General features: G+C 36.6%; 1 protein-coding gene across 1 annotated transcript; it reads right to left on the reverse strand.

Moving 5' to 3' along the window:
• Positions 1-254: 254 nt before the first annotated feature.
• On the reverse strand, positions 255-16,467 carry EREG (epiregulin). The gene is made up of 5 exons (XM_006907653.1): positions 16,411-16,467; positions 4,889-4,975; positions 3,330-3,453; positions 2,303-2,452; positions 255-336 (listed from the first exon to the last, which is right to left on the reverse strand). The coding sequence occupies exons 1-5, from the start codon at positions 16,457-16,459 to the stop codon at positions 255-257; spliced, it is 492 nt and encodes a 163-aa protein (XP_006907715.1). The 5' UTR covers positions 16,460-16,467.
• Between the last annotated feature and the right edge of the window lie 481 nt (positions 16,468-16,948).

Here is a 16,948-nt window from a genome sequence, read left to right on the forward strand (position 1 = left end):
ATTTAGCACAGGAAATTACTTAGGAAGTAATTTCTTACAAAAATATCAATTTTTCTTTCTATATTAAACAGTTTGTGTACATTATACAAATAGTCTGTCAAAAATAAAACAAAAATAAAAACTTTCTCAAGTATATTAAAAATATACTATTGTCGACTTAACACATGACCCAACATAAATATTATTAATAAAATAAGAATATTAACATAAACAGGCATGCTGTGCATCGCGGCCCATAAGCTTGATGTCACCATTCAGACTTGTGGCAACGCCAGATCCTCTGAGGTCACCCTTTCATATTCCTTCTTTGATTCTTTACTTTTTTTATTTTTGTACCTAGAAATATTCAGAAATGAAACTGTTAGCACTGTAGTTAACAGTAATAAGAACGTAGTATATTAACAAAAGGAACAGATACATGGACTCAAAAGGTGCATCAGCATAGTGTTTCCAAAATGACAAAGGTGAATAGGTTTAGGTCGGACAAGGGAGAAAATAGAGAGAGAAAGGAGAGTCTTCTGTGGTCAAACAATTTGGGAAGGAAATGATGAAACAGAGTTAAAGGACTTCTCAGAGGCTTTAACATGATCATGAAAATTGTAAAATTCTAAGCGAGCATGTGATCACGTTTCAGCTTTGTTTGTTTGTTTGTTTGTTTGTTTGTTCTTTCTCTTTCTTCCCTTCCCTTCTCTTCCCCTCCCCTCCCACCCTCCTTCTCTCTTTCTCTCTCTCTCTCCTCCTGATCCCTCATCTCTCCCCTCTCTCTCTCCCCCTCTTGAAAGGCAAGAGAAATGGAAGTCAAGATCTTCTCTTGGTGATAATTATTGAAAAGTTCACCCCCATCCCTTTCTTTTCCTTCCTTCCTTCCCTCCTTCCTTCCTCCCTTTCTTCCTACCTGCCTACCTACTAAGGAACTAGTATTTTGATTATCATACTACATTATTACATTCTGCCTACCACATTGATATAATGCTATCACCACTAGTATCTATCAGGCACTAAGTAGGTGACTGACAATGCTCTAAGTGCTATACACTGATTATTTATTTTGTCCTCACATTACCGTTATCATCTTCATCTTACAGAAGAAGAAAGTGAAGTACAAGTAGGTTACATAGCCTGGCCAAGTTCTCCCAGCTAGGATTCATAAATCTAGCGTGATTTGGAATTTTCATTCATTCATTCATTTAAGCCATCTTCCTTATATTTTGAGTTCATTTTCTACCCATTTTGGAATGAGGCATGTAGTCTTGAGGAAACTGCATAACGTCTATGCTTAATGGAAGAATAAAATTAAAAAGCCTTTGTTTAGATTTAGTTCTGCCACTTGTCAATTGTATGAGTAAGAGCATGTCAATTTACCTCTCTAGGTCACATTTTCTCTACCTTTATAAAGAAAACAATTGTAGTCAGACCTTTCACATGTATTTCAGATTTAATCATGTTCAGTTCTGGGATCATAACTAATTAGGAAGGCATTGTTTGACGAATACTTAGACTCAAACATGGACAAAATAAATTTAATTTTATAAAAGTAGCACACTTTCAGACCTTGAAATGTAGAAGTACACTACTTTCAGCTAAAAAAAGTATAATAATAAAAAATAAGGTAAAATAAAATGCATTCAAATCTACGCTGAACAATTTGAATCAGTTCTAAAATAAGAAGCATTTCATACAGGTATTTTAAAGGCAGCTGTTATTAACTAATTCACACTATTCCGATGTATAGTCCTAACCCTAATAGTATAGTATTATACATGAGGATGGAGTGTAGCTGTTTTAGGAGACTGATGAACTATTTTTTAAAAATAAGCTTTTATTATTGTCTGGAAACTCGTTTCTACTAGTCTGCCTTAAATTTTAAGATACAAAGTCTCTCATGTTATTAATTTACAAGGCTGCGTTTTATGAAATACCTAATAAACTAAATACAAATGGTTAAGTATAACTGGTATCATGGCTTATGGTTTACTTATGGTTTACTTTCACATGTATTATCATATTCCATACTGAAAATAGTTCTGTAATTAATGTAAGGTAAGGATTTCTATCTATTTTATGGAGGAAAGAACTCCAAGTTTGACTTGTATAAGGTCACATAGGTAATAAGTAACAGAGTTAATAATTGAATCAAATTCGGTTAGATGTTCTACAGCTAAAACTTCTTTACAGTTATCATCAATGCAAAGTCTATCTTATCTCTTTGAATAATACTTTGTCCATAGTTTCACCCAGTTTGTAAGTCTGTATTGTATAAAAGTAATTTATAAAAGCAGAATGTAAAAAAACACTGGCTTACCATCTGCAGAAATAGTAAATGAAACCGGCAACTGTGAGAAGAAACAAGACAATAAGAATCACAGACAAAGCCACATATTCTTCGCTCAAGGGTTGTTGGACAGTCAAAAAGAAGTGCTCACATCGGACTCCAGCATAACCCACTTCACACCTAAAGGAAAATGCAAGAGAAAGATCAATTACTTTAAAAAGAAATTGTGCTTGTGAATTAGTTTAAGAACTAATAATTGAGAAATAATTAGAATTAGAATTAATGACTAATCTCAAGAAATCAACATGGTTTTCCAAAAGTTTGCGAATTCAAAGACTGACTTAGAACTGGGCCAATGTCGATAAAAAATGCTCTACATAGCTTTTAAACTGAATCGTGGTATGAAAATGATTCTGGTTCAGCTACCAGGTGACTGCCAATCTAGAATAGTGTTTCGTAAGTTTTGTAGGTTTGAGGTGCTATTTGTCTATATCGGTAGAATCAGTTCCTAAGACAGTGGCTGATATATAGGTCCAGTGAAAAGATAAAAAGTTTAGCTGCTTTTGTGGCAAGTATGAGATGGAGGCATCTGAAGCCCTCCTCAATCTGTACCCCTTAAGTATCTGTATAATTTAATAACTACTATTCCCTAATTTAAAAAATGGATTTATTAAAGTTTTTAATAGTATATACAAATTGCATGCTCATAGTACAGGGCTCTCCAAGCCCCGGGCTGTGGACTGGTACTAGTCTGTGGCCTGTTAAGAATTGGGCCACACAGCAGGAGGTGAGTGGCAGGCCAGAGAGCGAAGTTTCATCTGCATTTGCAGCTGCTCTTCAGCACTAGCATCACTGCCTCAGCTCCATCTCAGATCATCAGGCATGAGATTCTCATAGGAGCACCAGTCCCTGGTGCCAAAAAGGTTGGGGACCACTGTAGTACATATAAACTGTGCCCATGGAAATAGAGTAACATCAAAAGTGAGAAATAGAAAAAGAAATATAAGTTTTAAAAAGCTCGTGTTTGTTTGTTTGTTTGTTGTTTCAGAGATATTACCTGCAGTAATTTTTACTCATGCCCACCAGGTAGATGCACTGTCCATGCAAACAGTAGCCATTATGGTCAGAGTTACACTTTGTTATCAACATTGGAGCCACACGTGGGTTGTTTTCTGTCTGAACTGTGAAGGAAATGGAAAATTGAACATATTCTGTTGCCTTCTTTGAAGCATTAATCAATCATCCCTTCATAATAATAAACACCAATCTACCGTAACAAAGCAGGTCAGGTGTCTGTCAGTTGAAGAGAACTTTCAGGAATAAGAAGTCTCTCTAGTTGTCCTACTCCCTGGACAATAAATCAACACCTGACCCCCACAGAAGAATGTCCAAACTAAATCAGACAAACTGAGGATTTACTACTCAAAGGGCAATGTTTAAGAAAAAGGTAAGTTTAAGAAACATACACAAAAATCATTATCCTCCATAGTTATTCAATTACCCAAAGTTCATCTAATTTTTTTTCAGAATCTCAAAATATTCTGAAATTCATTATTCCAAATGGAATTGTAAGCTAAATTTATAAATTAATTAAAGAGTGCTTAACTCTATAGTGGCTTTTAAGCCAGCAAACCTTGTGTTCATGTGCATTCCCAAATTTTTTAGGTTATCATCAAAGAAATCAAAGACTTCCAACATCTCTAACACTGAGACCTGAGCATGCATTAGACAAATCCTGAGTTATAAATGCCAGTTAGGTGAATACAACACTGAAAATAGGAACCTTGTTAGCAGTAGTGTTGCAATGTATATGTAAAATTCAATTTAGAATGTTTTAGTTACTAATATGTGAATACTTATGAAATAATAAATTGCATCTTGATTGCAATACTCTTGTTCAAATAACCAAAAAAAGGAAGAGGAAGGCAGACCAAACCTCCAGAGTGCCCAGTGATGAAAGAAGTTAAAAAAAAAGGTGAAGATGTCGAAAATATCCTGGTTCCTCAGCATAACACTGCTCAGTAGCTCAGGATAACCCTTGACCGAGTGGCGCAATAACCTTTGACTAAATATAAAGCAGATCTCTCTTGAATCACATCTACGGTCATCTGGAATTTTTGAGAAAAAAAGACTGTGCATTATTTATCTTTGTATTCCTATACCTAAGCACCATGTTTGGCATAAATGTTTCTGAATGAATGCTGTGACTAGAAAGAAAAAAGGATTTCATTTGTTTCTCTTATGAAAATAACAACAAAAATACATTGATTATCTACTGTGTACAAAGGTTACATTTTCCTGTTTTGCCTGGGATCCATCCTCTAACAATGGTTCACAGCAAAGCTCTGGGAAATGGCCATAGGAATCTGATTTTCTTGTTCCCTGTGTCTTTAAGATCAAATCTCTCCATCTAGCCAGATGCCCAGTCCTTCCCCACTAAGTGTTTCTTTATATAAGTTTTCCGGATCACGAGTTCATAGTGGGGATTAAAAATTCTTTCATTAACACGGTAGCTAGCCCGCCCCTTTTTTCCATCATGTATGGATAGTCTTTGTGTTTACATTTCTATTAAAAATGTATAATCCTTTTATGCAACACTGACAATGCTAGTCTTACCTAAAGCTGTGCAGTTATCTTCAGATTCTCCTGGGATACATGAAGGAATCACAGTTGCACTGAGAACTGCTTGGAGAAGATGGAAACCTATTTATGGAGAAAATCAAATACGTAATTAATGCTTCAAGGAAAGAAGCCTTAATCAGATTTCCGTATAACTGCAGATATTTTTAGTTGTTTTAATTATTTCAAGTAGTTGATCCATCGAAGCCATAAAAAAAAAAAAAATAAGTCATGGAAACAAGCATAAAATTGAAAATAGGTGAACATCCAGCTCTTCGGTCCAAGGGTAAAAGCTTTGGCATTGCATTCATAGTTAGCGACAGATTTAACCTGCTTTAAACATTTCACAGAAAATTTTTCAAGACCTGATTCTGAAGTTTGATTTTTTTAAGAAGCTTAACAATTAGAAAGTTAAAGGTTTCCACCTGTTTTACTCCAGGATGTGTTCAGAGCAATGCTCCGATGTAGAATCTATCACAAGAGAAGGTTTCAAATAAAAATCAGGTTCTATTTATGATGACAACTAAACAAGACTCTCAGCTTAAGATGTACTTGTATAATTTAAGTGCCTAAATTACTCTTTGTATTGTAAATGTAATCTAAGTCAGAATACATTTTATCTAACATGAGAAAAACCACACACGCTAAATGAACCACGCGGAGCCTAGAATGCAGTTTCTGTAAGCCCAGGAAGAGTTTGAACAAGGTGTTTCATCATGTGTCTCCACTGAAAAGATAAATGTTGCAAAACAGGCACCAGAATGACTCAAGTAGTTTCTGAATTGCATAGAAAGCATAAGAAGAATGTTTTTAATTGGATGGATATTTATTAAAAAGAGTTTAGCCTCTTCTGTTTAAGAGTCACGTATTTGTACTTCAACCACTCTTTCTAGTTAGTGTCTATGAGTAATTGTTATATAAATAAGAATGGTAGTGGTAGTAGTAATATTGGCAGCAGCTAACATGCAGGCATGGTTCTATCCACTGTAACCGTGTTATCTCATTTAATCTTCCCAGGGACTCTTTGGGGAAGGTATAAGTAACTTTCCTAAGGGTGCATAGCATTTTGTTAATGGGCCACATTACAGAATTTGGAAACGGACAATAATACTAGAGTTTAATGGATATCACACAGAACAAAGGAGGGTAAATGTAATTGAAGCAGAATATTTAACCTCAAAGGAAGGCAACAAAGTATAGTAGAAAGGGAAGAAAACTTGAACTGTGTGATTTATTTTCCTTCCCTTATAGAGTTTTGGGGAGAATTAAATGAAATGATATTTTCTAAAATGCCTAACATACCAGAGACTCTCCTAAATGCTGCATACTCAACATCTAGCTTCTGGTGTTAGCAGTGTACATGGGTAGTGCCCTCTACTGGTCTGTAACAAGATTATAAATCTCTGGTGTTTTAAAAGATGATTTATCTGTCATAAAGGATTTTATTTTTTCTCAGTCAGAGGAGGCATATATCTGTTAAGCAAATTGTACATTCTTTGGTACTAAAAACTCAATTATGCATCAGCATAACAATTTCCAAACTTGACACATAATAATCCTGTGAAGTAGTTATTAGCCCCATACAACATCAGTGCAGTTAAATAACTTGTCCAAGACCAATTATCTAGTGACCACGGAAGAGTTAGAAATGTGCCTTGAAATCATCTCATAATCTTCCGATGATTTGAAAATACTTTTCTAGAGGTTTGGAATTATCTCCTCTCCACTCTGTATTTCTCCTAAAATACAAATGCTGCTTTGATTACTCTTATAGGGAAAACAAAATCTTTCTTAAATGACAAAGAATGGCTGAAGTTAGGATTTCATTGTCAGTTGAATGGAGATAGAAAAAGATGACTTTGTCTACGTATCTTTCTATGGAGAATGAGCTAGATTCTCATCCAAGACAATTTTGTTCTATTTCTCAATGTATTTCTACCATGTACTTTCATGACTGAAGAATTAAACCCTTTAACATACAGTTTACTCAACACAAACTGGAGTCCTAGATGTGCGTTTTCACATCCTTGACACTCCTATCGCTCCATACTTAAAATGAGGAACTCTTTGGTGGAGACATTATCAATTCTCTTTCTAGGAAGGGGCAAGCTAGGTCTGTGTAAATGGACAGTTGAAGCTTATTTTTTTTATCTTTTGCAGAAATCAGAAACTAGCTTTTCTTGTTTGGAATTGCTTAGTGCTTACAACTGCAACCTGCAACCATTTTAGAATCCAGCTAATCATCTGGGGGGTTTGTTTCTCAGTCCTTTTTTTTCCTTTTCTTTTTTTAAGGTTTTTTAGTCATTGTTAGTTTTTCCACTGTTAGAAAATTTGTTTCAGTTGGTCAGGCCAGAGGTGAAATATTTGTCTTTGAGAATTAGAGAATATTCAGTGCAGGGCGTGCCTCCACAAAAACTGGGCTCTCCTAACCTGTGACTCTCCCTCGGACATAGTTCATTGCTCAGGATGGTTTCTGTGAGACTCACTACATTAATCCAGCATCCGGGTATTTTACAGATGAAATTATAAATAATCGTAAATGCATCTCTCAAATGAAACTGATTAGACTGCAGTTCCATCATGGATATGTGTAGCCAATAAGATGGCAAAATTGGTTCTAAATCATGTGTTCATCTGCATAACTCTACTGCTTTAAAACAGGGGGGTAGAGCAGTAAGTAGGAGTGATGGAAAGATTGAAAATATCCACGATGGAAGATTCTGATATCTACTGCCCTATGACCCTTAAGAATCACCACTCACTATTTTAAAGTCAAGCGGGAAAGGAATAGATGCTAAAGTCATATCCATATATTTCCTTAATCTTTCAGTTTCTCATGATTTTAGTGTTTTTGAACATAAACATGTCTCTAAGATTCGACTACAAATATTATATTTGAGTTTTTGATCCTTGGCCATGGGTTCCTGCTAAGGAAATAACTTGCTATGATACTAAAGATTTTGGATAGTGTCATTATTTCAGAAAACAGGTCTGGTGGCAAGCTTTACATTGGTAGCTAAGGTACAAGGAATTCTGCTCAAAGTGAAATGAGGTAAATAATCCGTAAACTCAAAATTGGCAGTTGGAACTTCTACTTTGATACTGCTATGAAAATCAAAATCTCTTTAGAGGCCATTTCTGTCAAATTTCTAAATTGTTTTTTGGAAATCTGAAGCTCACTTATTTATCTCTCTACTTTCATCTTTCAAAGACTGTGTTTCAGTGAAATCTCAAATGTGGCAGCAGGAAGTGGTATTGGTGACTCACAGGATACAAATCATCTACCCTATGAGTCAGGGCTGAGCCTACACCCTTATACAATATTAGGGACCCAATGCGTAGGAGAAGTTGAATACCATTACCTGAATGGGGGTAGCACTAAATGTCGTGGGCCCTGGGGCACTAAGAATGCTTGCCCAATAGTCAAGAGGCATGCCAAATGTACAAAAAGTCCTTATTGCACATGGTTTCTTTTGACCTCGTTTTTTTGTTGTTGTTTTTTGTTTGTTTGTTTGTTTGTTTTATGGCCACACTAAGGGGCTCATCTAGAAGGAGGCAGGGGCTTGGTAACTGGCTGACCAAGCCGAATCAGCAATATCAACTGCAATTCTCAGGGATAAAATGCCTCTGCTGAAAAACAATCAAGCACATAAAAATGACCCAAAATAAAATGAGATAGGTTACAGAATGAAAGGAATGAAAATAATTTTTCTAATTTAAACTTTTGTAATATTTAGACCAGAAAAGCAAACTCATAATGAATCATAGTATTTTCTCAGCCCAAACAGGTAGCAAAATCCATTTTGTTCACACTTTTCTGTGGTCACATGCCAATCTACTCATGGACAGTTAGTTTCGTACCTCTTCCATGGCAGTCTATAATTTTAGGATTTGTCTGTAACATAGTAGGCTTGTTAGGTCTTGTATACTTTCAAGGAGTGAATATGCTTTCACTATTTCCAGATGCCTTTTTGTTTTAAATTAAATTCCACTGTTAGATAAAGTCTTGCTTCACCTTGGTTAAAATAACTGTAAATTTTTTATCACAGATACTGAAAAGAACTACTGTCAGTACTTTCTAATAACAGCCTACTTTTCAGAGAATAATATATAGTTATATATAAAACCTTGCCTTCTTCCAGTTATCATTCTAGAAGTTTTTAATGTCAGCATTATAACTAAGCTTTATTAAAAACTAAATGTAAAAATCAACCATAGCTATTTGAGATAAAATAGGTGGAAACCAGAGGTTGATATAATAACAAGTGACAAGTAAGTTATTTCTTTTACTTTTGAATTTTAAAAGATAGCTATAGGATCTTCCTTGTCAAGTGGCAAGAAAAGATTTAATAAGCCATGTTTTTCAATTCATAGGCTTTATACTTTTCAATTTTGATATTAATTTCTAAATCACACTTCCAAGTGCTGATATATTTTAGTCATCAAACAGCACTGTACTTAAAGCTAGTCAAATCAAGAATCTGTGAGTCAAAATACAGGGATATAGTTTATTTTACCCTAAAATTAGGTTTAAAGATGTATATCTTATTCAAAATGCAAGTGTGCTCATAATGCAGGAGAATGCATATCAACTCTTATATAAAAGATACAATTTATATTAATCAGAATGTTTGTAATTTTGTGACTAAGAGCTCTAAATATAAGAGTTGCAGCCCCTAAAAGCCAAAGATTCATTTCTAGAGTATTATTTCAAATATTCTATTGGAAATATTTTTTTTCTTCAAGATAATATTATCTAGGAGGGTCTTTTTAGAACCTTTTTTCCCTTCACTCCCTTCCAACTTGCTTCTCACACCTATTCCTACAGATCCAATTCAGGAATTTAAATTACTATTACATTATTGTTTCAAAAGAAAAATCTCCTAAAAGGGAGACAGTTTGGATTATGAGTGTTTGTCATTTGCCTTCTTTCCATTATGGTCATATTGGGGCTTGAAGCTTTGAATGCTTGATGACATTTTTAGAAACCTATTCACTTTCCTTTTATACATTCCTTTTGGAGGCCTATTGCCAAAAATGAATTTTTGCAAAAGAATAGAGTTTTAATCAGTAAGCATTCAAAAAAAGAAGACAAATATATAAAAGGTAATTTTAAAAGCCTCAAAACTAATTACTTTTCCTTCAGAGGACCTGCATAATGCAACTAGCACACTGGAAGCTGCTGAGAAATTTTATTTTATAAAAATATATTTAACATTGAAGACCTCAACTTCACTGAGAAGCACATATGCATCTGTAGTATGATGGGAGGGGCTTAGTTACATCCAGTGAATAGAAAAGGAGAGCAGCTGAGTCTATAATTACTTTTAGTAACTATATGTCTCTAATTACATTTGATTAATAAATATCTATTGAAGTTTTTCTAGATAAAGATATTGAACAAGATGCCAAAAGAAAAATTGATTCAAAAGATATAGCTCCTGTCCTAAATAGAGTTAATGGGGCTAGACTAGGGGATGAAGAAGAAAGGAGAGAATTCATAGATGATGCCAAGTTTCTGGCTAGAATTCATAGATGATGCTAAGTTTCTGGTGCCATTAAAAAAACAAGCAGACCAGCAGGTTTGTGGTGGTACTTGCAACTGGTAGACATGAAGGGAAGACATAATGAGTGAAGAAATTTGGGTTTTAGTAGATATATCATCTACTATTTATAAGGCACTTGAGAATACAGATCTTAAGTAAAAGAATAAGAAAGAAGTTGATAAAATCTATTTGAAAGTCATATGAGGAACTATTGCTTTTAAAGACATAGGGGCCATTCAAATGGTTCAAAGTAAATAGTATGGAATAGAAAATAACAGAATTTTGGGACACAGGTGATGAGGAGTGAATAGAAATGGCCATAGAAATTGGAGAAAAAAGGAAGGTCGGTGTAATGGGAGCCAAGAGATCAGAATCATAAAAGGAGGCATGGAGTGGTCAGCAAGGCAATGATAGAAGAGGAAAATATGAGTGATTCAATTATAATTAAGAGTCATCGTTATTCAGGGCAAATGGTGCTAAAATCAGCAACAAAAATTTCTAAGTTGATTTTTTTAACACACTAGAATTAGTTTTATATTTGCATCCAACTTACCATTAATATTAATTTTATTTGCCTTGGTAACTCAAGCACTGATTATTCCAACTGTGAATTATGTTTGGTGATGTGTTATGGTAATGGAAACACATTAGAGGCTAGTGGTTCTAAACCCAGAGTAGTTTTGTCAACATGGACATTTAGCAAGTTCTGAAGACATTTTTGTTGTTACAATTAGAGTGGGCAGAATGCTACTGACATCTAGTGAGTTCAGACCAGGGGTTGAGCTAAACACACTTGCAGCGCATAGGACGGCCCACAGCAAAGAATTATCCAATTCATCATGTAAATAGAGCCAAAGCTGAAAAACCCTGCATTAGACCCATGAAGTACGAAGTCTCTCATACTTCAGTTCTAGTTCAGATATTAATTTTATTTCCTGACAGGTGAGTTTCCTTAACTCTGAAAACAGAGACCTAGGAGTGGGGTAGAGAAGAAAGGGAGATAGAATTTAGATTAGATTACTCTAAAGTTCTTTCATGTCTAAAAAAAGACTTTCTTTTACTGACTACCCATCATTTGGTCATATCAATCTCCCCCCACCCTTCCTCCCCACCGCTCACATACACGCACACAGTGTGTGTAATTCAAAATATGTTTGTATTTTGTTAGGCATGCCTTTTGTGAATGCAGTCTATATTAAAAGATAGAAATGGGAAAAGGAAGAAAGAATAATTTTTAGACTTTATCAGAAACGACAAATTGAATTTTCAAAAACTATTGCCTAGTCTCAAAATATTTTCAAGCAAGCACATTTTCAAAAGATAGCTGGTTGAATCAAAACATAGTGGTGAGAATTCTAAAGTATCAACCTAATCATCAATCCAACAAACATTCGAGTGTCTAATATTAGTCTATCACAATGTGAATGATAAAAGATGAGTACGACATCAGCAAAGAGAGACAAGGCTAGATACACACTGACAGTGCGAGGTTAAAAGAGCAGAACCAGAGAAATGGGAGAGGTATAAGGGGGGTGAGGCAGGCTGCACATTATTTTTGAGTGCTGGGAGAAAGGTGAAGGGAGTTATCACAGAAGGCTTGACACTTCTATTCAGTCTTAAAAGATGAATAGAACTTTTACCAAAAGTGAAGAATGAGGTGGGGGGCATCCACAGTAGAGGGTGTAGCCTATTCAAACATGGAGCTTTCCATGCTGGGTAACTCATTCTTTTTAAATTTACTTCCTTATTTGTGATATGGGGATAATAATATTTGTTATAATAAGGATCAAATGAGGTATTTTACAAGAAAGTACTTGTTGATGATGATGTCAACAGCTCTAATTTTCAAAGTGTTATTATTTTCTAATTTCTTATTTATGAAATCCATATACAATAACATGAAAACATAGCTATTCTAAGCTCCATTTTACAGATAAGAATACTGAGGATCATAGGGGAATAAATCTTTCTGAAAGTATGAAATAAAAGAACTGGGGTGTGAAACCTGTGCTCTATACACTATGTCTCTTGATTCAAAACTATAAAGTTTGGCACACATAAATGCATATGTATGATATACATGTATAGATGTGATATTATGTATACATACCAGAAATACATATATAAGAGAGAGAGGCTTTTCCCCTTATTCTGGGGATTTTTAAGTCACTTTCATGCCTCGTTTAACATTCAAGATTTTTGTCCTAAGAAATTAAGGGTTAACCTTTTTTTCTGGACAATTATCAAATTGTCTTGTGTATTACATATAGTATCCTAGCTACTTGAATCATTACTTTAACCTAGAATGTTATTTACCTTGTAACTAGACATCCAGTCTTACGTAAACTGCATCACCAGAGGACATTGAGTCTGTCACATTACTTCATTAGTTCAAAGCTTCCAGAATTGCCATGCCAAGGCGATGGCTATCAAAATGCTCCTCCCAGAAGATCTCCTTATTACAGCTTTAGGGTGTCTCCCCATTGTCTTTCAAAGAAATGTTCCCAGCAGCAGTTACAGCCATATTAATTAGACAATTTGCATAGTTCTATATTCAGTGTTAATACTTACAGCTGAGGAAATTCATAGTCTTTATAGTCACCTTAGTCAAATTCATAGTCACCTTAATTCATAGTCTTTTTTGAAGAGGATCTCTTACATGACATTTGCACCTCCTGGGTGACTATTAACCAGAAAATGGGAGATTCTTGGGCAAAAATGGACAGAAGACATTCAAAGTGATTATGTGAGTATTGTACAATACTTTTTTTTGACCAAGGTGGTATGTGTATTTTCTCACTGTTAATAGAAATGTGCTATAGATTCCAACTTAGTCCCTTATCAATGCTATATTTAATTCACGATAATATAAAAAATACAGAAAATAAAAGAACACAAGGATCCTTCTCTTTAATTGCTTTACTTAATATATATCTAGGCAAATATAGAAATGAAAGTATCAGTCAACTGACATCAATGACTGCTTCATAATAAAAGCCATTTCCTGGGAACTGTGAGTTAAAAATGCTGAATGTAGGTTAAGCAAAAATTCAACATATTGTAACACAGCTTAAGAAAACAGTCACATCTTTTTTGTGCCTGATTTTGAGCGATACATGAAGATACCATTTTTCCACATAGGCCTGTCCCTGTAAGAGGTTCTAGGCACAGGGGCAGCCCTTAGACTACACTGGAACTTCTCTAGTAGAACCTGATATTTTTATTAAGCTCCTGATAACCTCAGACCTTCTGACTCCTTACACAATGTTCCAGAATGATTTTGCCATTCTCTCCTAGTCCTTGTAAGGTATTTGAGCCTTTGTTTCTTCATTTGTCAAACTGGGCTAATCATACATACCTCTCACAGTTATTTTAAGGAGTGAGGATATATGTGTAAAGCATCTAATATACAACGTGGTTGGCTCACAGTAGGCATTTGGTAACTGTTAGTTTCCTTCTCAACTCGTGGATTTGGACCCCAGTGCAGAACCACATACACCAATTACCCAAGTTGTTCATATGGCAAGATGAAGCACAAGGCAACTAGGGTACCTAGGTCAAAATCCAGACAGGAGGGGCCTGTCATCATGTTTTCTGCCTATGATGTGTCATCTCAGGTGTGCTAAAAAACACTCACCAGCTCATAAACTCTCAGGGTCAACAGGATCGGAAGTGAGCCAATGTCTCATTGAGATCCATGCTTCTCATATTTTCAAGAAAGAATATTTATTCTGCTCAATCTCTGTCATTGTGCAATGAAGTAAGGATAAATTATCTTGACGATGTCATTCAGGAACATGCTCAAAAGCCCATTTGGGTATCAATGAAAATGTTTGATTTTAGATCAGAGGCTCTAAACATTAATTGCTGAACTCAAGGTAGAACTTCCTCCTCTTTACTTGGGAACAATCACAAGATTAGAAATGATAATTCAGTTCTAAAATTGTAGATTATTTAGAAATGTACCTAGTTTGGGGTATCTCAACCCTTTTACTTATGTTCTGTAAGCTAAAAACACTAGCACATTCATGTGTGAACTTTCTTAATTTAGTCCTGCTTTTCTATGAGACTTTGGTCATAGTTTCCCAGTACATAAAGTAAGAACATCAGTATCAAATATTTATAAAATTTAAAAGTAACCAAATGATTGTGTGTGTAGCAATTAAAATCTGCATGTGTTGGAGGCAGCGGGTGGCACTGAGGATGTCTATATATTTTCCAGTCATAAAGACATACAAATTCCAAAAATGACAATAATAAAATTCTTTTTTTGAAGGATAGTCATTCGGAAAAAAGCATTTCTAGGTAATCTTATGTTTGGAGGGAAAAAAAGCATTTCAGAAATAGCAGGTAGCCCTGTCTATTTTCTGTGTGCTTGGGAATAAAACTATTGTACTTGCATACCTGCAAAGAGTGTAGAGATTATGATATAGAACTTCAAACAGGAACTTTCTTAGTGGCAGAGAAATATCTAAACAAACTGGGAAAACAGAAACTGACCTAGCTCATTTGGAAATGGGCTTGGCAGCTGATGAAATAGGTGAACTATAATTAAGTAATGCAATAAAGGAGTTAAACACTTTCATGACAACAAAAACACACACGACATACACTACGTGGGTAGTAACCAGGTTATTCATAGGCTCTCGGCTGTCTCAAATTAGAGTATTCAATGAGTGTCCCAGAACAGACACTTGCATTGTCCAGATGCAACATTACAGGTGGGGGGGGGTGGGGGGGAAGAGCTCAGCCATTCTGACCTCTAGGTTAATTTCTAGCTCTGGGAAAACTGTGACCTTTCTAATTTTATTCTTTTCAGAGAGACTTCAAAACAAAGATAGCAAAGCCACATTATTTACTCAGAATCTTCTAGGAAGTCATCCTTAGCACAGTTTTGGTAGAAACCATAGGTCTAGTTTCCATTTACGTTCTTGAACTTGGACCAGTTCCACTGTGCATAGCATGAATTTCAATAGATCTCCCAAACCCTGAGATTAGGCGTGTGGAAATGATAATTTAACTGTCACATCCTGCACAAGTGGGTAGTTAGGTAAACTCGCCTCATTGCTACTACAGAAAGAATGTGAGACTGGCAAGTTTTATTTCCTTATTTAAATTTTCACATACAGCTCCAAATTCCACTTGAAGTTTAAGGAGTTAGGGAGAAGCAATTTTTTTTTCTTCCAAAACCAGGAAGGCTACATAAGGATTGTTTTTTCCTCCCCTTTCCACAAGCACTATATCACGTCAAATAGGAAGACAGGCATTAAAGTACACTCAGCGATTACAGGCTATAAGGTACAATGAGCAGCCAGTGAAAAGCGCCTGACCTGTCTCTCTCTACGCAGGCTGCTGGGGCAACCAGAAGCGGCAGGTGTTAGCGTCCAAAGGCCGCGAGGAGCGCGAGGACCCGGCCAGGTCCTTCCTGGTCCAGGTACGCAGGAACACCGTTTGAATTCCGTCGCGTCTGGAGCTCCGGCAAAGCTGGCTCCCCCGACGCCAGAGCCTCCAGAAGCTTAATCAGGCTTAGTTTAGAAAACGGAGGGCAAGACAGAAGGAAAAGCATTTCTTTCCAGACGGTCTCCTAAGCGCGGGTCTCAACTCTCTTCCCGCTCCTCCTCCCCTCCTCCCCCAACAAGAAAGAGCACAAGTAGAAATGTCTTTGGATTCCTAGAATGGCAAATTTACAAATGAAAATCCAAAAGCTTTTCAACTTTTTATTACACCTATCCATGCATAACACGGATACCAATCAATAGTTAATTTATCAGTGAAAAGCATTTTTAACGCCAATTTCCCTCTCCTCGACCTCACTCCATTCCATCTCCCGCTGAGGGAAAAACGAAGTCGCATATAAGAGACATCATTTTAAATGAGTACACTTTAGCCTGGTGAGAAACTCCAGTGTTAAGTGTCAAATGACAAATGAAACGCGGGCCGCATTAGCCTTCTCGGCGGCGGGCAGACGCTTACCCAGGCAGAGCAGCAGGGCGGGACCCTGGCGGGCGAGGTGCGGCTCCATCCTCCTCCCAGCGGAGAGCTTCGGCGGAGGCAGCGGGCTCTGCTGCTGGGCGGCTGCTGCGGGGAACCAGCGCAAGTGCCCGGCGGGAGCGGCGGGAGCGCGGCGGAGAGCCTGGAGGGCCGCACGTAGGCACGTCCCTCTGACACCCGGTTTCTCAGGCAAGTGAGCTCAACTGTCCCGCGATGCGACCTTTATAAGTCTGGGAAGGAGCCTCGGGCCTAAGGACTTAATAACGGGGTGAGGTACAAAGTGTCCAGAGTTTCATAATAGGCCCGGCGGGTGAAGTGGCAGGAGGAGTGTCCGGAGGACTGTCCCGATGTCATCTTCCCTGTCTAAACACCTGAGGTTGAGGAATGAAAAAATGCCTTTCTGGTTCGCCAAGGACTACTCCCCAAAGTTTTCCATCTCCCTCTCCAGCTCCTATGGGTGCAGGTGGGGAGCGTGGACCAAATTGGGTTGGTTTGCTTTGTGGGATCACCTGCCAGGTGG

The sequence above is a fragment of the Pteropus alecto genome, unplaced genomic scaffold (assembly GCF_000325575.1).
Source record: "Pteropus alecto unplaced genomic scaffold, ASM32557v1 scaffold161, whole genome shotgun sequence".
In the NCBI taxonomy this organism is placed as follows: domain Eukaryota; kingdom Metazoa; phylum Chordata; class Mammalia; order Chiroptera; family Pteropodidae; genus Pteropus; species Pteropus alecto.